A 22,688-nucleotide genomic window follows, 5' to 3' on the forward strand; every position below is an offset into this window, starting at 1 on the left:
CAAAATAATCTTAACTTATTTATGAAGTCTTTACAAAATACTTTCACGTGTATTATTCAACTTGATCTTTACAATAACTATGAGGTAGTTGAGGAACATAGTGAAATCTCTCCTTTTCGAATAAGAAAACTGAGGCTTAAATAGATGCAGGTGACCTGCCCAGGATCTCATAATCACAACTGGTAGAGATGGATTTAAATCTGGTTGACGATTACATGCCAAAGATATGCTGTGGTAACCTCATTTGATTGAATTTACCTCCTCAGACAAAAATCAGTTTGTTTATTTTAGGAATGCTTAAGCTGCCCATTACCAATAACAGGTGTGCCTTCTTGTAGGTGTCCTGCCTTCATTGTTAAAGAACAAACCTCTTTGACCTCTGGAGAGACACTGTTACCATGGAAATCTGGGGGCATTTTATTGCTCAGGAAGCAGCCAGTCGACATACAGGGTTCCAATCCTAGGTAGGGCCGCCCTCTGGTTAGGCAAAAAAAGCATTGGTCCACTTTGTGCGTCCTTCAGTGCAGACTTAATTGCAGCATCTAACTTACCCTCTCCCCGTACCTGGTAATATTCACCATTAAGAGTTTGTTTTTGTGTTTACTTTTCACCTAACAGGTGACAAATGATCATTAAATCTACAAAAGGAAGGTCTGGAAGAACCAACCATCATAGTTCTTTTTGCCTCACCATAGGTTTGCCTAATTTACGTATTTCCCTGATTATGGGAAATTGATAAATTGGAAACATCAGAATCACCATTGGTTATAACTAAATGATATAATCAAAATTATAAAGTAGCTTCACTATGGACTCAAATTCCCTTTCAGCAAAGTAATAATAACAGTATTATGTGTGTATGTGTGTGTGTGTGTGTGTGTCTATATACATATATATTTGTTTGTATTTATTTGTCTGTTTTTTACTCAAGGTCCTTTTAATATCTTTATTACAGGAAGGCTGGCAATATAAAACCCTTCTTATATGTGAAAATTCAAAAATAAACCAAACTAAGTGGCAGGTGAAGCAATTAAGAAGACAAAGAACAGATTTCTTCCTAAATTTTCTTAAAACTGAAAAAAAAAAAAAAGACAAGAAAAAAACCACAAAAAGATTTCTTGTACTTAAACTGTCATTTTGTTTTTAATTTTGTTAACATGTATTTTTCATTGCATTTAGGAATAGTAATAGAGAGTGTACATACATAAAACACACTTGGGGATGGTTGCTTTCTGAGGTGCTTGCAAATAAGTTCTATTGCTATCTAGCTTAATCACAGCTCTCTCAACTATTGACTTCATTTAATTTGCAGTATCTCTACAAATTGATCTCAGAATTTATTCGACACAATTAAGTCAGTTCTAGGAAATTTTGGAATCATATTTTAAGGAATCATCTTGCCTTAAGGCCCACAGGCTCTCAGCTCCTGAGGGCAGAGACCAAGTGTTGCTCATCTTTGTGCCCAGGGCAAGCGCTCAGCAAGTGTTTGCTGAGCAGAACTGGCCTCAATTACCTGATGGGAAAAAGAGAAGAAAAGCATTTCTTTACAGAAGTGGCTGTCCTCAATAGGAACAAATTCATTCTCACATGGGGTGTGTACACAGAAGCCCCCAAATGCCCACCAGTGCGCCTCTGGGGGGGACAGTTTCTGAGTGGTCATGTGGTAACATATCATTCCCCTCACCCACAGGCTCAATCCCAGCTCTGCCTGTGAACCAAATTCTCTTTCCTCTAATCGTGTGAGAAAGAAACCCATGTCTAGTTATTTTGGGTCAAAGGAAGAGACTTAAAATATTGATACTTTAAATGTTCAAATAAAATGTTAATTAAAGGTGGTTTGTGATGATTTGCTTTCTACAACTAGTCTTTCATTATGGACGGTAAGTTTGTAGGAAGAAGACAAGAGCTCTCTTTCACCACAAAACATTTTCTTCTTTAAGAAACAAAATTCTTAAAACAATTTTGAGTTATTAAAAAATTCTGGTGGTTTTGTAGTTCACCAAGCAGAATTTTTGCTGGTTTGTTTTTCTCCTAAGTTTTATCTCCAAAAACTTGAATTGATTTTTAAATTGCTATTAACATTTCTTAATAGTGGTCTTCATAGGAGTCTTAAGAAAGATGACTAAACCTAGCCAAATGGGACAAAAATAGTGAATTTTCTCCCATGGCAATATCCGGAGAGATTTCACGGCTGTGTCATAGCTTCCTAGTGTTGCAGAATTGGTAAACTTATATGAATATAAACATGTGACTCGTTACACATCATCATGGCAACTGTATGGTAAGAACAATGTAAACAGCTTCTCCTTGCATTAGCTCATCATTAGAAGAATCACTGCATTCCTGGATCTGAAGAGCTTCCCTGTCCCTTGAGAAAATCTTAAGTCCCGGTTCCATCCAAGAAACACACAAGACCTTTAAATAGACTCCTCATTAAACAACCCCCAACATTTATAAAAATACTGAAATAATATTCTCACAACAGAAGCAAAGTCTGAGTTTAGAGATGAGTATCAAGTACATGCACAAAAGCTTTCATTTCACCCGTATATAAATGGCTCTAGAGAAAGTTACATGAGAAAACTAACTACCAACTAGGTGACACAGTCTCTGTGGCACCTAACTAGGGGCAGGGAAGGAGGAAATAAATAGTTCATAGGGTAAATCCTCTGTCCCACAGTAGAGTCAGGGAGATCCATGGTGTCAAGGCAGTAAGCATCCAGGTATCTTTTCAGCTAACTTCCTGAGGGTTGGAGTGTTCTTCAGAGTTTCTCATCTTGTTCCTTCCAAATGTCAACATTATTGTCCCCAGTGTCCTCAGCCTGAAGTCAGCCATCCTGCAATTTGAATCAGAGACTGTTGTATGGCTGGGTCTCATTGAACAGAATAAGAATATCCCTAGAAAGCAGTTTATCAGATAAATTTGAAGGAACAGGTCACATGATCAGTACCTTGTCCTTGCAAGTTTTAGAGAGAATTAACAGAGCATGTAATCCATCCAGCACATGAAATCTTAAAGCCTCCCACACGGAGTCCAACAATGACTCGCTGTAATGCTCTCACAGGGTGCACCACCAAATGTTGGTATCTGAAACGCTCCTTGAGGTTTCCCTCCCAGAAATCCACAATGTAAATTAACATAAGGGCAGTGAAGAACATTTATGAGGAAAAAAGTATGAACTCCTCAAAGCCCTGTTTTAGACCCTGAGTTAGAATCCCTTGTGCTTGGATATCTTCCTCTGTCCCCAGTCATAAGCTTTCCTTATTCGCCTTTATATTCCCACTTGAACTATGTGAGGCCAGCAGAAGACCGGGAAGGATAGACCTGAACTACTTGCCAAGATCCTCGGTAGGGGAAATGTTAAAAATAAAGTTGGTATTGCAAATCTGTAGGGACAGAAACTAAACTAGTGGGTTGCCTAGGGCTGGAGTGAGGCTGGGGAGATAAGACTGCTAATGGGTAGAAAGTTTCTTTGGGGAATGATGTAAATGTTCTAGGATTGTGGTGAGGGTTGTGCATCTGAATATACTAAACACCATTGAATTATATGCTTTAAATTTTATAAAGATAAATTGTATCTCAATAAAGCTGTTTTTTAAAAGCTGGCATTATAAGGAAACATGGCTCAGCAAGAACTTAGAATAAACTTCATATGACTGAAGGTGAAGTGCGGCCTCCTTATTGTCTTCAAAGAGAAGAGAACTAGAGGAATTTTGGCTAAAACTCATAGGAGTTTTTCTCATCGTGGGAAATTAAAGAGACTGTGTGTTCAGGTCTCCTGGTGAGTGGAATGCGGAGGACCACCCATAAGAATACAGAGTGCTGGCTCCATCCAGTAGGATCTCTGCCTAACCTAATGATCTGTTTATGAGAATGATTCAGTAGGGAGGCAATGGCTGCCCTCCATGACATTGTTTTGAAGGTTAGGAATATGATACCAATTCCCCCAAATCCTTTTTCCTAATACTCAATGAACTGTTGACTAGTAAATTTATCTAAGTCTATCTTGAATCAATTTACATTTTCAGCTTATTCTAACACATTCCATATGTTCCCCGATTTGCTTTGGATGTTCGAGCATAGTTTTTATGTGGAGGCCGAGCCTGGCTTACAGAGCGAGGGCCCCATGTCCCTGATTCCCACCACCTCCTTCTCCATGATGTTGTCAAAAACCTCTTTTTCTTCCAGTGAGGGCAAGAGTTTCCAGCTCTCCTTCTCTGTCCGCAAGCCTTTTGCTTCCACTGCCTCCTCAGTTTGCACCCTGATTCTAGGTTGGTGCACTGAGCTGGCTGGCTTGGCATTCTGGTCTGTTAAATGTACACAGTAGTCCTGGGTCCCTAGGACACTGTTTCAGTACACAGACATGGTAGCCTTTACTAAGTTTTAGGCCTCATTTGGTTCAATTTTACCCATGATAAACTGAGGCCTAAGAAGAAGAAATCCTTTGCTCAGGGTCACATACCTAGGCAACAGCAAGATAAAAAGTGATGTATGTCTTGATTTCCAACCATTCTGCTTTCAAAACTACCAGGCTATCTCCCATCATCACGGCTCATTTCACCCTCCTTCTTCTAATTTTATTTGTGGTTTGACCCAACACTGACCTCACCATCCTGTCTGTTCTCAGCCATGTCTGCTTCATCCTGGTCAGATTCGAACTCGGTGCCCCGGTCAACAACATCCACACCAGCCTGCACCCTGGGCTTCTCATTTTCCCACTTGGCAAAGCCTTTGTCCTTTGCTGCTTTCTCATGGAACTTGGATTTCATTCTGGGGAAGGTGTGGGACCCTGAGTCACCCCAGCCCGCCTCTGACCACACAGGCTCAGTCTGGGTGGCCTGGCTGGCGGTGGCCCGCTGTAGCCTCACGGAGATCTTGCGAGAAGAACCTGTGACCAGCGTGATGGCTCTGCTGTCCAGGTCTCGGTGTCCAGCACTGACACCAGGGAACTCGAACACCTCATCCTGCACTGGAAGCAGAGAGCTTATTGTGATTATTTCACATCTGACTTCTTCATAAAAAAAACCTCTAAATTGGTGCAAACAACAGGAGTCCCAGAGAAATAGACCAGAGGCAGAACTATACTGGCTGTAAGTGACTCGCATGTTAGACCTGGAAGCGAGAAAAGCAAGCAGGATTCAAGGGTTTTCTCCACAGCTGCTCATGCTGAAGAAGGCCTTGGTGTGTAATGACTCTGACCAGCTTTAGGTCCAGAACCCAACCCAGGTCCAGGTATGGGGAAGGTGAGCAGAGAGAAACTGAGATAGGAAAATGAACAGAGGACATTACCTGGGGGCAACGAGGGACTTCCAGGCAGCGACCCATGACTACTGCCCAAGGAGGGCGCCCGGGCAAATCTCCTGCAGGCCAGAACCAAGAGGTCTTTGCACTGTTTGTGACAATTGGCTCCACAGTCTGAAAAATCCCAAAGAATCACGATGACTAGTGTGAAGCAGGTGTGTCTCGTGCCTACTGGTCTTGAGCTGTCAGCCCTCCTCTGCCCACTCCTTTCTCTGTGTCTGAACCTGAGTCGGGTCCAGGCCTACAGGGTGTTTCTGGGGCTGGAAAAGGGCAGTTGGAACTCTCTTGCCTTCCTGGGGTTCCTAACCTTCTCTTACACTTGTTTAGCTTCTTCCTCTGCACAGTTCACTGAAGTACTGGGCACGAAGCAGCAGGGGCCAGCCTACGCAGGGAGTTGCCTTTGCCCAAAACAAAATTCCGATCACGTGAGACTGAGATTCTTTCCCAGGCCAAGGTGGAGTCCCCACAAAGAAGCTCCCTGAGCCAAAGGAGGGGGAGAGGCCTCAGTTTCTAGCTTCTCCCAGGACCACCTGCTGCCTCTTCTCATTTACAGCAAGGTGTCCCTCTGTTCAGTATTTGTTTGCATTTTTTATTCATCTTCATTTCCCCAAACCTTTTCCAGGGCAAGTGATTCTATCTTGTGCTTCCTTTCCTTGCATAGAAACAGAAGATAAGATGGGACTTTGCCTTTGAAATGGCATGTGCCAGAGTCTGTGGAATTCCCCATTAGGATACCTTAGTTAAGCAAGTAGACTCTTAATTGCTACTTGGGGTAGAAAATTTTGGCCACTTTGGAAGATAGCAACATAATTGTTTTGTATGATGAGGGTCCTACATTCCCCTTAGAGTCACTCAACAGATATGCTCATTTAAAAAAGTATATTTCTCTCTCACCATCAAAGATGACTTCTCTAATTCTGTCCAATACCCACTGTCCCCCAGATGATCTTGTTTCAAATGGTCTTGTAGTGACATCATGGAAAGATTAAATTAAATGACGTGTTCAGTTTATTTTAATTAGTTTTTTCACTCTGTGTACCTTTAAGAGAAAATACCCTATTGTACAAAGATGATCCAAGGGTTTGACTGATTTTCATCTTCCTAAAGTTGTGTGTGTACGTGTTTGTGTGTCTTTTAGGGAATAAGGGACAGGAACCAGTATAAAACTAATGACTTACAGCTGAGTAGTAACATATTGTAGTATCTTTAGTGCTTGCAAGTAAAAATCCAGGATAGATAGACTAAGACAATAGATTCAGAAAACTAAGTGGAAGGGTTTTTTGAGCATGAAAATGCAGCTTTCATTGAGATTCAAGGTAGCTCTCTGTTGATGCAAAATGAGGGCCAAATACTGAAGGTTGGCTCGAGGAAAGATGGTATCACAAGGAATAATATGACTCTGTGAACATTCTGTGATTAAGATGTTTCCTTTTGTAGCTTTCCCATATGTTTGGGGAGCATTATCAGATTCTTAAAAGAACTAGTATAAATAGTTTGCATAAAATATCCAGCAATTTCTTAAACACCAGTGATATATGACAATCATATGTATACATATAGCAACAGATTCCTAAATGCCTATTAATATGCCCATGTATTGCGTTTATTGAATATATATTTATTCAATTGTTGATAAATTTCAGCTAAATGGGGGAGATGTCTGAAAAATTCATCGAAAGGGACAAAAATTAAGTTTTAAGGTTTCTCCTCTTTTCTCATCATCATCTGTGATTTAGTAGAGAAGGAAATGGCTTGTGTGAGAGTGGAAAGAAATGCATATGTATTATAGAAATGAGTGTGCATTTTTTTCCCCTTGAAGGACAAAGCTCTTACACATGGTACTTTAGCTGGGACTGTCCCACTTCAAAATTCCCACCTTAACTGTATGCTGACGATTAGCAAGACATCTTAGAGAAGGGGACTAAGTGTGTGCGGGTTGATAAGGGTAGTTTGCTTGCTCTTGTAAAAGTTATAAAATTCCCACCTGGGCTGTCTGAAACTTCAGGGAGTCCGCTCCTGGCCACGTTAACTCTTCAGGCGCCAGTGGCCTAGAAGACCCAAGTGCTCCACGATGCCATGATTTTGTGGTTTCATCAGACAAATTTGATTTCTGCCCCAAACATCACATGTTAAAATTTTAACAAAATAACATTTTATTTACCTTTGCATTTATATCCTTGCTTGATTATGCCCCAGAGCTGTAACAAAAGACAAAGGAATGTCAGGGAATCTGAAGAAAAATCTGGAAAGAAAACAAGGCTATAGAAAAGGAAGTCCTGGGATATGTGATGACTGGTGGAGCACAAACAGGATGTAGCTAATCCTGACACCCTTCCTGTCAGATAGAAGAACCCTCTCCTAGCCCACCCCAGTGGGGGTGATAACAGTTTTGCTTCCCTTTTCTTTCTGGGAGCCACATGCAGCTGGGATGGGAAACTGATGTTGGTGCATTTGTTGGACTTTGGCATAAAGTGTTCTCAGCAAAATTTATGGGGAGTCTCACTCTCTTTGGAAGCTTCTGGCTCCCACTGCCTCCTTTTTAATTATATTAATGGCTCTTGGCGCCCTCTACAGGAAATTAAGCAACCTAAGCAGTGCACATCCCACAAAAGCATTAGGAATTTGTGAATTTATTTTCTGAGTAGTACCCCTGAAGAATACAGGAGAGGAAAAGATCTATGTATTCATGTATTCATTCTCCACATTTTCTTGGGGTTTGGCCGGTGCCAGGGCTGTGGGAGATGCAAAAAAGGCTCAGATTCTGCCAAGCACGTTGGAAGTAGGGTGTAGGAAGTGACAAACATCTCAGCAGAGAGGTGAGAGCCTGCGGTGCACCGGGGGCATGTTTGCCCAAGCACCTGGGGGCATCATCCTGGAGGTGGTGTCTTAGCCCTCCTGACACACTGTTGACTCCATGAAGGGCCTTCCCGTGTTCTTCTTCATGCCTCCCCCAGCACTTGTACGTGGGTACCAGGGACACCAGAAACACATAGTACTGTTGAATTAAATGGGTTTAGGTCAAGCTGGAGAAGCTGCATTTCTAACCTTTTAGTGGTAAGGTCAGATGACTGATATCTACTTAATAAACTGATTTGAAAGAAACAGGGCCAGTGGCCTACTAGGGCTGATGGAAGTGTCCTTCACATGCATTGTGAAGGAATAATGCCCTGAAGGTGGTCATCATGACCCTATGAGAAGGGAAAGTATCTGCCATTAAGAAGAGACTCAAGGGCCTTGGGGAGGCTGCTCCTTATCCTCTTTCTGACAAGGACATTCCCCTGGTGGTTGGTGATTCCTTTGAGCACTGGAAGTTATTTGGTCCTTCCCAATACATAATTAAAATGCAAAGGTTTCCTGGGACAGCCCAGTAGTTTGCCTTGGGGCTTGGAAGAATTATTAAGACATCCAGCTGGAAGCAAGGCCACAGGTGCCTCAGGGGATTGAAGAGGGCTCAGAAAAGTCAGTCCAGAAAAGGGACGTGGGTGGTCAGGACAATCGCACCATGTCAGAGCTACACAGATCTTCAAGATACCTAGTTTGCTTCTCTTTTATAAACGGCGAGTGTGATGACCTAGGAATTGAATAGTTTGCAAGGTGCCACGTCTGGGAGACTTTGTAGTTATTAAGAAATTGTTTCATCAAGGAGCCCTTGGCAATAGTAATAATAATATTAATGATAGCCAACATTATTGAATGCTTGTTACATGAAAGGTGCAATTTAAGTTCTTTATGTGTATTAACTCACTTTATGCTCACATCATCCTTACGGGATAGGTAATAATTTTCTCATTTTTACAGATGAGATTAAGCTACAGAGAGGTGGAGCCACTTGGCAAGGTCTCAGAGCTGGTAAGCAGGGAAAAAAGAATGTGTCACTTGAAGGAAACACAGGAAGCAATTGTCCCTCTGTGTTTTGTGTGTGAGCAAAAGCCACTGACCTAAGAAAGGATGTGATTTAATTTAAGAAGATTCATACTAATATCTGGATATGGCACATTACTAGCACAGCCGCAGGAACTGCTGGAAAAGTTGAGTCCCATCAGCCAAGGACAGGAGAGATCAAGCCCACGGAGATGGGTGTGCAGGAGTCCTTCCTACAACCCGTTGAGGTGAGACCTCAGGCTGCTAGAAGATTCGGAGTAATTGTTGTGGGGCAAGGAGCGCTGGTTGGGAGTCAGGAGACCTGGATATGAGTCATAGTCCTGCTGCTAATCATCCATGTGACTTTAAAGAAGTCACCTAACTTGTCCACATCCCCAAATAGGGAATTAGCTTAACTCTTTCAGTTCTGGAATTCTAATGCTAAAATAAATGTATTTTAAGTAGTGTCTGTTTGTCTTCCTTACCTTTAAAATGGAATTTATTTCAAAAGCAGGCAGTGCAGGCACTGAAAAATGGTTCCCTGAATTCCCCCATAATTCCTTTCAGTGACACATCTAGAGAGATGTACTTCTAAGTCTCTCTGAAAACTAGTGGACTTTTAAAAAAATGTATATGTGAGTAAAGATCAAATCAAATTGTACCAATGAAATTAAATATATTTTGAAAAATAAAAAGGGCCATTAAAACCTTAAATAAGTTCATTTTTAAGTAAATTACAAAGTACCAAGGATATTTACTCTGAGCTATGTGACATGCAACATGCCTGATATCATTTAGTCATCACAAAACATGGCAGGCATATTAACCCCATCTACCAATAGGAGAAGAGATACTCAAAGACAGTCAATAACTTGGTCAAGGATATAGAGTTAATAAGGGGCAGAGCTGAGATTAAAGCAGAGTCCCAGACTCCAACTCCAGAGCTTCTACCTCATCACAGCTGCATCAAGATGCCAGCAAATCTCTGATGAGTCAGGGAGGGGAAAGCGGAAGTCCTCAAGGAAGATCGCCTTGCAACTTCTACAGAACTAGGGCCTCCATTGAAAGGAGAGAAGGCCAGAAGGACCGGAGAGCAGAGATAAGGTTTTGCTGTTTGATATGGGCCTACTGACTCTCGCCCCACACCAGAGGACCGATGTCCCAAGCTGACTTTGGGCTGAGCCTTGCAGTGGCCCACCAGTGCGCCCCATGCCACTTCAGCATTTCAGGTCTAGATACATCCAAAAATTTCCAACAGAAGAGGGAAACATGTAAAAGGAGACACATTTACTTTACGGTAAGTGATCAAGTGAGGCGACCCAGGGGTGAAGATGATAGAGCAGCAGTCCTCCTTCCCGGGGGCGGGCAGATGGGGCTGGAGAGGCTGGCTCTGCCCTGTGACCACGCCAGCTGCTGCGGCCACTGGGGCCATCCTGGACGTCACCACCGCCTCCCCTTTACCCATTCCCAGAGGAGTGTGTGCTTGAGCACAAACTCCTGCCCTTGGGTCCCCCAAAGCCAGTTCCTCAAGCCAGGAATGGGAAAATGTAATTCAGTGGTAGCATACAATGTCAGCTGTGAATTCAATATGCAGCAACAGTGGGCCATGACTACTGAATGAGCTAACACAACTGAGCTCTGGCATCTGGACAAAGGAGCAATAGTCATCTTCACCTGGCAGGTGGGCCACCCTCGCCCAGAGCACCACATTTCCCATCTTATATAACTTCAGTGTCAACTAGAAGACATTCAGGGCCCAGGAGAATTTGCTTAGTACGAGGGTCAGAGCTGACCTTAACTGCTGAAGCACTATCAAGTGTGGGGAAATGAAGTGGACAATCTGCCTTTGTTGCAGTGGTGCACATAGAGCACAGGATTCAATTTGAGCCCCAGCTCTGGTCTTTAGCGGCTGTGTGATCCTGGGAAATGTGGGGAATCCTCTCTGGACCTATCTTCATAGGCAAATGGGAAGAGTAAAATGCCCACCTCATGGACTAGTTATGAGGATTAAATACATAATGTCTACAGAAGTACTTTGTTACTATCAGGAGCCAAGTAAATCTTTTTTATTATTATAACCATCTTCTCTCCAAAAGTATTTTTTTTTCCTTTTTGAGTCATGCCGTGATGGATTGCTAGTGACTGATACTACATGAAACAAGACCTGGGAGGAACTGGCTGAGATAAACACTCCCCCTAATTGCACCCACTTAGGAGTAAAGGTGATGAAGGCCAGGGCTCATTGAGTGGAACCTTTTCCTGGCAGGGACTACAGGCAAACCGCTCTCTTGAGTCGAGAGGCCTCACCAGCCTCCTCTGTCTTTGCCAGCCTGCATTCCTAGAAAGATTACAGCAAAAGCTACACATCTTGTCATTGTTTTGAATATAATTCTTAATTTCAGGGAGCCATCATGTTTTACTTCTAATATGAAGCAAACTACAGATTTTGTTCATGTATCATTTCCCTACCTTCTCAGAATGCTGCACAAATAATTTCATGCAAAAGAAAACAACAGAAAACAGACTCACAAATCCTGCACAGTGTTCACAGAAGGTTGGCTTGAGATAAGTCATCTCCTGAAAATTGTGGACAAATCCCGGTCCCATTTTACAGTGTAGCTGGGACTTTGCTCTCAGGAAGTAGGCCATCATCTCATCTTTACTAATTAAGCCATCCCTGTGAAGAGAATCAGAGGAGGGAGGGATCTTTGAAGACCACATTGCTAAGTGGCTGCCACTCTTGTGCCAACCACCTCCCAAACCTGTGTGGCCAAGAGCAGGTAGGGAATGTTTACTTCTCTGTTATATCTGAAAGGAGAGCACCTCGGAAGGCAACTTCCAGTGCCAAAGGCTTTCTTAGAAAGCAGAAGGAGGGGTGTGTGTGTGTGTGTGTGTGTGTGTGTGTGTGTGTGTGTGTGTGCAGTCTTCTATACCACAGCATGGAGAGTCTCTTTCATTACAAATGTGTGTGTGTGTGTGTGTGTGTGTGTGTGTGCGCGCATGCGGTCTTCTGTACCACAGCATGGAGAGTCTCTTTCATTACCAAATAGTAGCTTCCAGAAGAACATCTCCTTCCTAGCCCTTGCTTAGCAATAGCAAGGCTTCCTTGGTGCCTCAAATTACTTAGAGATTTAATTTTTTTTAAATTCTCACACCAACAAAAATATTAGAGAATTTTAATGTCATAGAATTTGGACATTTCACCAACATCAAATACAGCATTTCATTAAGGATGATTTTTAAACTTGGAACTGATCTCACACAGTTCAGAATTAAGCAATCGAATTATTAATGCCAGGGTTTCTCTGCAGTCATTAAAAAAAAATTTATTATTTTTAATGAGCTGGGTTTTAGCCCCTAAAGTCATTAAATTTTTCAGGAATCATCTAAAGCTAAAGTAAAATATATATATTTTTCCTTCATTTATGAAGACAACCTTTCAGCTAGCAAAGAAAAAAACCAAGCATGACACTTCTTGGCTCTCAGCACCATCACCTGCTCTCTTGAAGACCACAGTAATTTAAAGTAATTTCACTTACTTGATGAGTTTTAAGATTGCCCTCAGGGTCACTAATGCTGAGGAATCTACCAGTCTACATCTAACATATATTCTCTTCTAGTCTTTTCTGATGGAGGTTTTGGGGTTGATGAAATAGCCAAGCAGTAGCAGTAATGTGAAAAATGGAGAGCTGGGTTAATTTGCAAACGGGAGTTTGTACTCATCACCCCAAGAAAAAAAAATGAGTGAAACATTAGACTCATCTCATCAGCTCACTAGGATTGAAGCTGTCAAGATGTACATTAAAGATATCCTGTTCTCCCTCTGCTACTAATTTTCTGCTTCAGGACAGTTGCATTAAAATATAACAAATCAAAGCTTACTGATCTTGGTCCAGTACACAGAAGGAATCCAGGAAGGGAAAGTTGGCAGCTATACTTTCAAAGTCCTCTTGGGAGATATGCCCATCCTGGTCATGGTCGTAGTTTCTGAACACAGACTGCAAAGGAAAGACAAATATTTATCAAATGACTATTCAAGAGTCAGGCTCTGAACTCATTATTGGGAAAGCAATGATAACAGGCATATTACTCTTTCTGTCAAGGAACTCACAATCTTGTGTGAGATAATGAAATCAAGAAGCCTTTATGGTATAACAAGATTAGTGCAATGCTGAGAATAAAAACAGGGTACTTTGGGGATGGGGAAAATTTTTAAAGGTTTCCTGGAGAAAGCAAGGTCTCAACTGAGAGCTCAGGGTTACTAGGAGTTAGACTTGGTGAATTCACATATGCCAATATCATGATAATAAGGAATAAAGCTTTAAAATGTTAAATTATTTAAAAAATTAAAGTATACTTCTAATACAATTCCAATCAGAATCCCAGTGGGAATTTGTTCCAAGTGAACATATGGACTCTAAAGCTCAAATAGAAGTAAACATGTTGAGAATAGTCTAAAATTGTTTAAGATGAAAAGTAATGAAGGAAAATGTGTCCTATCAGAAATCAAATATTCTGCAATATTCTACATTCATCAAACAACATGATATTGTAATTGACTACAGAGAGTAGAGTACAGAAACATCTATGTATATACACTAATTTAGAATATCAAAAAGTATGTTTTCAAATCCACAGGAAAATTATAGATTACTCAACAATTACTACTTAGTTAAATAGTTAATAATCTTATAAAATTAATTGCCCCAAAACTAAATTCTAGATGCATTAAATGTTTTTAATGCAAAAAAATAAGGCTATAAAAGTACCAAAGGTAAATGGATGAAAATACTTCACATGTTTTATAATGTTTGAGAAGGAAATGTCTTTCCTGGTAGGACATCAAAGTCAGAAGCCATAAGCAAAATATTTTATTACAACATAATGTAAAATATCTGAATAAAAAAGCTGAATTCACAAATTTGAAGATAAATGAGAAAATTTTTGTAACATATATGAGAGCAAAGGCACGAAAGGAAAATGGACAATCACCACAGTAAAAATCAATGGCCAATACATTCATGGAAAGATGCTCAATTCTGCTAATAACTGTAGAAATGCAAATGAAACTTTTTTTTTTTTTTACCTCTTAGATCAGAAAGCATTAAATTAATTGGAAATCACCTAGAGTGTGAGAAAAGAGGTCCTTTCATATCAAGTTGGTGAAGTAAATGGCCACAGTCTTTCTGGAGGACAATCAGTGCGTACTCAGATTCCACTTCCAGGAATCTGTTCTGAGAAATAATTGAACAAGGTTGCTCAGAGATATACATGCGTGTGTGTGTGTGTGTGTGTGTGTGTGTGTGTGTGTGTGTGTGTAATAAAGTTGTACAAGGTAATCTACAAACTACCAGGAGTTATCCCTAGAGAGTAGAAATCCCAAGACCTGAAAGTAAAACTTGTGCTTTGTGTATTTTATGAAATGTTTGAATATTTACAGCATCAGTATTTACAATGTTTCTGACTTTCTTTATAATCAGAGATATATAAAAAGATTTTTCCATTGCCTTCTGCTAAACTGGATTTCCAAAAATGTTTGTACGTTCTACCTGCAAACACATGTATGCAACTGTATATTCAACTTGCAGTCTAATTGTAATGAATCTATCTTCCTTTTCCCAGTGGTTTCTCTCTATTTCACCTGTATTGCCCTGTGTTGCAAAGCTGCTTCAGGAGTGTTTTGGGAAGGAAGCAGTGTATAAATGAACAAATTACTGAATAACAAATATGATTTTTTTAGCACTCATTGTAAGTTTATCTGCTGGTAACTGAATCACACAGAATCATAAAGCATTACTTTTTTTGCAAGTCCCAATATTAATACTCATTCACAATCAAATTGCTTAAAAATGAACTATTACATAGTACCTATTATTTATAGTCTAATATCTATATTTATATTAAAAGTATAAAAAAATTATATTTTTTTGTGCAATAAACTTCTATAGAAATTTATAAGAAAACCCAGTTTTTCATTTGATTGAATCAACAGTAAGTAACTCATCCTAACTTGGCCAACCTTCCCCATAAAACTGGTATTAGAGAGAAGAGAGAAGGTGTAAGGTGGAGAGAGGGTCAAAGAGAGAGGAAGGGAGGGAGGGAGGAAGGGCCTTCCCATGTGGAAGAGAGTCAGCCTGCAGAGAACAGAGGGAGTGCTCAGTGAAAAGCGGAGAGGAGAGTGGAGAGAGGACATAGTTCTGTCCTCCCTTTCCTGGTTCCAGACCTTTCTGAGCTGCAACTAGGCCCTGCCTGGATCCTTTTCTCCCTGCCCCGGCTGCATGTTGGGTCTATTACTACAACATCATCCCATGGCCTCCCCGGGACCTTGTGGGCTCCCCACCCCCTTCCCGCACCCTTTCTGACCTTTCCTTATTACCTTATGTGCTCCACATAACTTTTCTTTCATACCTCATAGTTTGCTGGACGACCCAATATAGAGAAAATGCTTTTTCTTTGGACACTCTTCCCCAGCAAAAAGCTTATTTTTCTCCCAAAGACACACTCCTGTGCACCAGAGGATGTACTGGTCCATGAAAATAGATGTTTAATCAGGGGTCACAGTTTCCAGTGCCTGATATGTTTCCATTTTTCCCACAATGGTGCTTCTACTCTTCCTTCTATATGGAAAACTCTGACCGAGACTAGCCCTTCATTAAGTGATGTTTCTGACCTAAACGGCATTGTAAAGCTATGTCACAGATCTCCAAACACACACACCAAGAGAAACTATTCAATGTATAGGATCTTTTTCCTTTAGGTGATTTAACCCATTAATTGGGCATTTTACTGTGACTCAGGTGAGTTTTTAATGAGTAGATTCTATTCCCTAAACAGTCCCTCAAGTTGCAGAGGCAATGATAGAGGTGTCAAATGCCTGGGAGAAAGAAGAGTTGGGAGTAGCTAAGAGAATGTGGGCAAGAACAAACGGACAAGAAGGGGAAAGAGGACTTGACCAGATTGTCTCCCAGAGGCAAAGCCAGGTAGAGCAATGTCTGCTAAATCGCTCCTTCACCCCAGGGGCTCTTTTCATGGACTCCATCTGATTCCTGGACAACAGTAGAATATTCTGGAAAGAGAAAGCAACCTTCTAGTGCTTAGTCTTTACTCTCCCTCAACCACTTACCTCAACTAATTTCCTTATGTGCTTGTTGATGACAGTGGGATCTGGCTTCGGCATCACTCCTGACGCCCACTCCAGGGGCACCACCGGCTTAGTGGGCGTCGTTGGCGAGGTAGGCTGCTGGCAGAAAACACACACATTTTTCAACTTTGTCTGGAGCCTTGAGCAATTAGGACCAGGGACACTGAGAAAGACATACAAATTTTATATAGTAATAATACCAGTAAAACATATATTTATGTAACTCTTTTTTTTTTATTAAGGTATGATTGATATACATTCTTATGAAGGTTTCACATGAAAAAACAATGTGGTTACTACATTTACCCATATTATCAAGTCCCCACCCATACCCCAATGCAGTCACTGTCTATCAGTACAGCAAGTTGCCAGAAATCCACTATGTCCCTTCTCTGTGATACACTGTTCTCCCCGTGACCCCCCACACCATGTGTACTAAACATAATACCCCTCAGTCCCCTTCTCCCTCCCTCCCCACCCGCCCTCCCACACCCCTCCCCTTTGGTAACCACTAGTTCCTTCTTGGAGTCTCTGAGTCTGCTGCTATTTTGTTCCTTCAGTTTTGCTTCATTGTTATACTCCACAAATGAGGGAAATCATTTGGCATTTGTCTTTCTCCGCCTGGCTTATTTCACTGAGCATAATGTCCTCCAGCTCCATCCATGTTGTTGGAAACGGTAGGATTTGTTTCTTTCTTATGGCTGAATAGTATTCCATTGTATACATCTACCACATCTTCTTTATCCATTCATCTACTGATGGACACTTAGGTTGCTTCCATATCTTGGCTATTGTAAAAAGTGCTGCGATAAACATAGGGGTGCATATGTCTTTTTAAATCTGTGAAGTTGTATTCTTTGGGTATATTCCAAGGAGTGGGATTCCAGGGTCAGATGGTATTTCTATTTTTAGTTTTTTGAGGAACCTCCATACTGCTTTCCACAATGGTTGAACTAGCTTACATTCCCACCAGCAGTGTAGGAGGGTTCCCCTTTCTCTGCATCCTCACCAGCATTTGTTGTTCTTAGTCTTTTCGATGCTGGCCATCCTTACTGGTGTGAGGTGATATCTCATTGTGGTTTTAATTTGCATTTCCCTGATGATTAGTCATGTGGAGCATCTTTTCATGTGTCTGTTGGCCATCTGAATTTCTTCTTTGGAGAACTGTCTCTTCATATCCTCTGCTCATTTGTTAATAGGGTTATTTGCTTCTTGGGTGTTGAGGTGTATAAGTTCTTTCTATATTTTGGATGTTAACCCCTTGTCAGATATGTCATTTACAAATATATTCTCCCATACTGTAGGATGCCTTTTTGGTTTGTTGATGATGTCCTTCGCCATACAAAAACTTTTTAGTTTGATGTAGTCCCATGAGTTCATTTTTGCTTTTGTTTCCCTTTCTCAAGGAGATGGGTTCAGGAAGAATTTGCTCATGCTTATATTCAGGAGATGTTTGCCTATGTTGTCTTCTAAGAATTTTATGGTTTCATGACTTACATTCCAGTCTTTAATCCATTTCGAGTTTACTTTTGTGTATGGGGTTAAACAATAATCCAGTTTCATTATCTTGCATGTAGCTGTCCAGTTTTGCCAACATCAGCTGTTGATGAGGCTGTCATTTCCCCATTGCATGTCCATGGCTCCTTTATCATATACTAATTGACCATATATGGTTAGGTTTATATCAAGGCTCTCTAGTCTGTTCCATTGGTCTATGGGTCTGTTCTTGTGCCAGTACCAAATTGTCTTGATTACTGTGGCTTTGTAGTAGAGCTTGACATTGGGGAGCATAATTCCCCCTGCTTTATTCTTCCTTCTTAGGATTGCTTTGGCTATTCAAGGTCTTTTGTGGTTCCATATGAATTTTAGGACGATTTTCTCTAGTTTGTTGAAGAATGCTGTTGGTATTTTGATAGGAATTGCATTGAATCTATAGATTGCTTTAGGCAGGATGGCCATTTTGACAATATTAATTCTTCCTATCCATGAGCACCGGATGTGTTTCCATTTACTGGTATCTTCTTTAATATCTTTCATGAGTGTCTTGTAGTTCTCAGAGTATACGTCTTTCACTTCCTTGGTTAGGTTTATTCCTAGGTATTTTATTCTTTTTGATGCAATTGTGAATGGAATTGTTTTCCTGTTTTCTCTCTCTCTAGTTCATTGTTAGTGTATAGGAATGCCACAGATTTCTGTGTATTAATTTTGTATCCTGCAACTTTGCTGAATTCAGATATTAGATCTAGTAGTTTTGGAGTGGATTCTTTAGGGTTTTTTATGTACAATATCATGTCATCTGCAAATATTTATGTAACTTGAATGTTACAAAAACACACATCTTTTGGCGCTCCTCTCTCTGAGGTTGCCCACACTTTGTCTCTAAGTGACTTTAAATAAAACTTGTACTCTGCTTCAAAGAAACACACACACACACATCTTTTGTCAGTGGACTCTAATATGTAACTAAATACATGCTCGGATAGTGCATTTTGTTTAGCAGCAGCCTAGAGTACATTTTAAATGGAAAGAGAAAATAAATGCTCTCCCAGCCCATCCAAAAATCCTACTCAAGCTCCCCGAATATAACGAAAACATCCTTAAACTCCCATATTTAACAATCCATACAGATTTCTGTGTGATACAAAATGCACAGAACACCAGTTATCTAACTCGTTAATGCTTAGTGTTAGTGATAATTTAGTAGATGGGTGCAGTAAGTGGGCACCAGTGCACGCACATGTCCTTATGTCAATATCTTAGTATGCTTAATCACTTCTGTTTGGCTAATTGTTAGGTCTTTCTAGACCTCTTTGGAGAACTTGCTTTCTCTACAGGTTTTTTCCACATTCTCAAAAGATACTTTCTTTCAATAATGTGGGGAAGATGGTGGTAATAGCACATAACATGTTTATCCAACACAGCACGTAACAATCCTATTAGGAGACCAGCCAAGAGTGCTCTGTGCTTTATATCCTCAACCTGGGACCCTCATATAATCTAACAGCTTTTAGTGGTGCACACAGGCAAACTTGTATTAGTAGGTTTTTTATTTGATACTGAATTGGGGATAAACATTTTTGCAACAGAAATCAAGGAGTAACTATACTGATGTACACCCTTAACCACACTGCGAGTTGCTGGTATCCTGTGGGCTATCAACAAGCACCACAGATTGCCTGCTGGCTGGACTTGGTCACCTCAACACACAGTCACTCACATGCACACCTTCATGATGACGGCTCTTCCCATCAGACTTTTTATTTTGCTGATCAGATGAAGGATAAATGTGCAGTTTCCAACCTATACAACAAGGTGCCCTGCCTGGAGCCCTGCTAAACTCCGAAAGTATCAAAAGCTATTTCAAACTCCCAAGGGAATTGCAGCAAGCCTCAATATTTGTCAGATGCCCTGAGAACTATCAGCTTCAAGTAGTTCACAGTTCACCCAGTAGATCATGCTCTGTTTCTTTCAATGATATCATAGCTTTCTGAAGCAACAAATCAATGTGGGACAAGAAATAAGGGTGACAGTATCCAATCTCATTTCAAGATTTAAGAAATTGTATAGTGATCCACAGACACGTGCATGCATTAGTAAGTAATTGTAGCTATTTAGGAGTAAAATTAAATATTCTTTTTATTTCAATGTATGGGTATTATTTTTACAAGTGGATCCTAAGGTATTAGAATATAAATATTTATTAGGTTGTTTGTACCTAACTATTCTATAAGTGGAACTGTTAGGCATTTCTTTTGACTTAGAGAGAGAGTGAAAAAACTGAGACACCAAGTAAAACACTAAGAGCGAGTGAGACACCGAGGTGCCACCGTGGACAGAAAGAGGTTCATAGTGGGACTAACTGTTTAGGTGTGGTCAGCCAGCACCAACTGTGAGCTACAGGCTCTCAGGAACATAACCCAGTCTGGGACTTGTTCTCTAGTTATCAGCACATGTCAAAAGCTAAGCACAAATAGAATGACATTCCACTTAAAGAAGAGACAGAAAGGGATTGGGAAATGCGTTTTCACAAATTCATAGGATTTCAGCACTTGATACTCTGAAAGCATCTGCTTTTACAACAGAAAAAGACTTTCTATGTTTGATAGAAATCTCTCCTAAAACTGGCAGAAACTTACACTGAAAATGAATTAGAATAAATCTAAAGACACACATCAGATGAGTGGTCTAAAGTGCTCATTCCTACTCCATTCCTGAAACAGGGGTGGTGTGGAACCTCAGGCAGCAGTGGGCAGTATAAAAAGCACAGGTATTGAAAACAGGCCTGAGACTGAATTCCTGTTCTCCCAATTACTGGCTGGGTGGTCCGCACAAGATGCCTGTGCGCACCAGACTTGGTTTCCTTCACAGAGTTAAGGAGACAACTTGTATATGATGCCCTGCTAAGAGTCCAACACCCAACCAGTAGCAACTCAGGTGCCAGGTTGAGGGGAAGGAAGGTGCTGGGAGGTGGAAATGCTGTGTGCACACAACCCGTACAGCTTAGCATGCTGCAGCCAGCCTCGTGCCTTCCCAGCGCCATAAAAGAGGCTTCCCTATCATTGTGCCTCTTTCAGTCTGATGCTTCAGAATCACAGGAAGGGTTAATAGATGGACACACATAGGGTCTAGAGTTGCAGGCAACATGCTACAGAGTTCACCTGGTTAAGGAGATAATGCATGAGACTTTTATAGGAAACTGATCTCAGGATATGAGATATGAAGCAAACGTGGACTTTTTTTCTGGACATGCAAACCTCATCCTTGCTATAAATTTCAAATTCACCCAGGCATTTTTTATTACCATGCCATGTGCAAACCATCTCTAAGAGATAGTCGCTAAACTAATGAGAAGTATACATTCGATAAAGCAATTTACTCAACTCATTATGTGTTTCTTTACTAAGAGTCAGCCATCAATTGAATGAGACACTATTCAATGTTATACTGAAATTCTGAGCTGAGTCAATTTTTAGTAGAGAAATTTGTGAATTATGATCAGAGTACTTAAAATTTATTAATTCTAATTTTACGTTAATGGTATTTTTTTAAAAGCCTGGAAGGATTTACATACTCTTTAACAGTCAGATGCTTCTATTTTTCTTTTTTTGGCCCTACATGTAGGTGAGTCCTCAGAGGGAACATAAACACATAGAAGATCACAAAACAGAATAATTGGGAATAATGTTCTTTACTAGCTGCTGATGTAAAGAAATACTTCTCAAGCTGTCAGGGCTAAGTTGTTCCACTGGCAAGATGAGAATAACATGGATTTGAATAGTGAATTACTGTAAGTGACAACAGTGGTGTTTGGCACTGATCCTTAGAGAGAACACAGTACCTACCGATTTAGAATTTCTAGGCTCCAGCACCAGTGACAGTTTGTAAATGTCATCTTCTGTGTGATAGAGGTCCAGAGAAAGCTACAATAAATTAGAAGGGAGAAGTTAATTATGTTGGATCACATTTGTGTTTTTACATTGCTGAACTGTTTTTCAAACTGAATGTCTCAACTTAATGTCTAATAATCTGAGTGAATGCAGAACACTAAGAAGATAGCATGCAGAGATGGACAAAGAAAAAAATGTCTTTTAAAGATAAACCTAGGGTGGTTATTAGTATGAACAAGAATCACTGACTCGGTTCCTCAAAATATTATCAAGCAGCTATTAAGCAGTAATCCCTTAGCTGGAGGTAAGGGATTCTTCATTTTATATCGAGACAGATGCATAAAGCAAGAATTATAAATGCAATAAGTAGTGTCTTAGAGGCTTGAATAAAGAACTACAGAGAAAATTGGAGCAATTAGTTAGGTTTTTATTATTTTAGGGCATTGTGCTAAATCCTGGTGATATAAAATGGTATAAAATCATTTTCGACTCACAAGGGCCTGACGACTTATTTGAATAAATAGGACCTGAACACAAAAAGATGTGTTCATATCAGCAGAAGGCAACATGTGCTAAATGTGAAGTAAGTTGCTCTGCACTCAGTGCTTCTAGGACTCGTTTTCAGGAAGGCAGCATGTACAGCATGAGGTTGAGGTTTGGAGTCAGAGGGGCCTTAGTTCAAATACTGAGCCTGCCACTAATTAGCTCTGTGACCTCGAACCAGTTATTTTCTCTCTGATACTCAATTTCTGCCTCAGTAAAATGGGTACAATGATAAAGTCCCTACGAAATTGAATTTTTATCAGTATCAAATGGAATGATGCATGTCGAGTATTTCACACAGTTCCTGGTACACAGTAAAGCCTCAAGAAATGTAATTTGGTGTTGCTGACATTATTATACCTGTTACACTAATATTATTATTATTATGTGTGGGGGCCACTGAAGACAGAAGTGGTCACAACGGATCACAAAGTAACCTGTGAACTGGGACCTA

The 22,688-nt window shown here is 40.5% G+C and overlaps 1 protein-coding gene across 2 annotated transcripts in view; it reads right to left on the bottom strand.

Annotated features, from left to right (window-relative positions):
- Window positions 1–1,114: 1,114 nt before the first annotated feature.
- RASGRP3 (RAS guanyl releasing protein 3) overlaps window positions 1,115–22,688 on the bottom strand; it is a 40,452-nt gene continuing 18,878 nt past the window's right edge. For both annotated transcript variants that reach the window (XM_036931615.2, XM_036931614.2), the window contains 8 exons: window positions 21,647–21,724; window positions 16,287–16,403; window positions 13,046–13,161; window positions 11,693–11,840; window positions 7,464–7,500; window positions 5,291–5,416; window positions 4,606–4,970; window positions 1,115–2,837 (listed from right to left, as the gene is read on the bottom strand). In XM_036931615.2, coding sequence (XP_036787510.2) covers window positions 2,829–2,837; window positions 4,606–4,970; window positions 5,291–5,416; window positions 7,464–7,500; window positions 11,693–11,840; window positions 13,046–13,161; window positions 16,287–16,403; window positions 21,647–21,724 — 996 coding nt within the window. In that variant the 3' untranslated portion in view covers window positions 1,115–2,828. The remainder of the gene's footprint in view (window positions 2,838–4,605; window positions 4,971–5,290; window positions 5,417–7,463; window positions 7,501–11,692; window positions 11,841–13,045; window positions 13,162–16,286; window positions 16,404–21,646; window positions 21,725–22,688) is intronic.

Source organism: Manis pentadactyla, chromosome 2 (assembly GCF_030020395.1).
Source record: "Manis pentadactyla isolate mManPen7 chromosome 2, mManPen7.hap1, whole genome shotgun sequence".
In the NCBI taxonomy this organism is placed as follows: Eukaryota; Metazoa; Chordata; class Mammalia; order Pholidota; family Manidae; genus Manis; species Manis pentadactyla.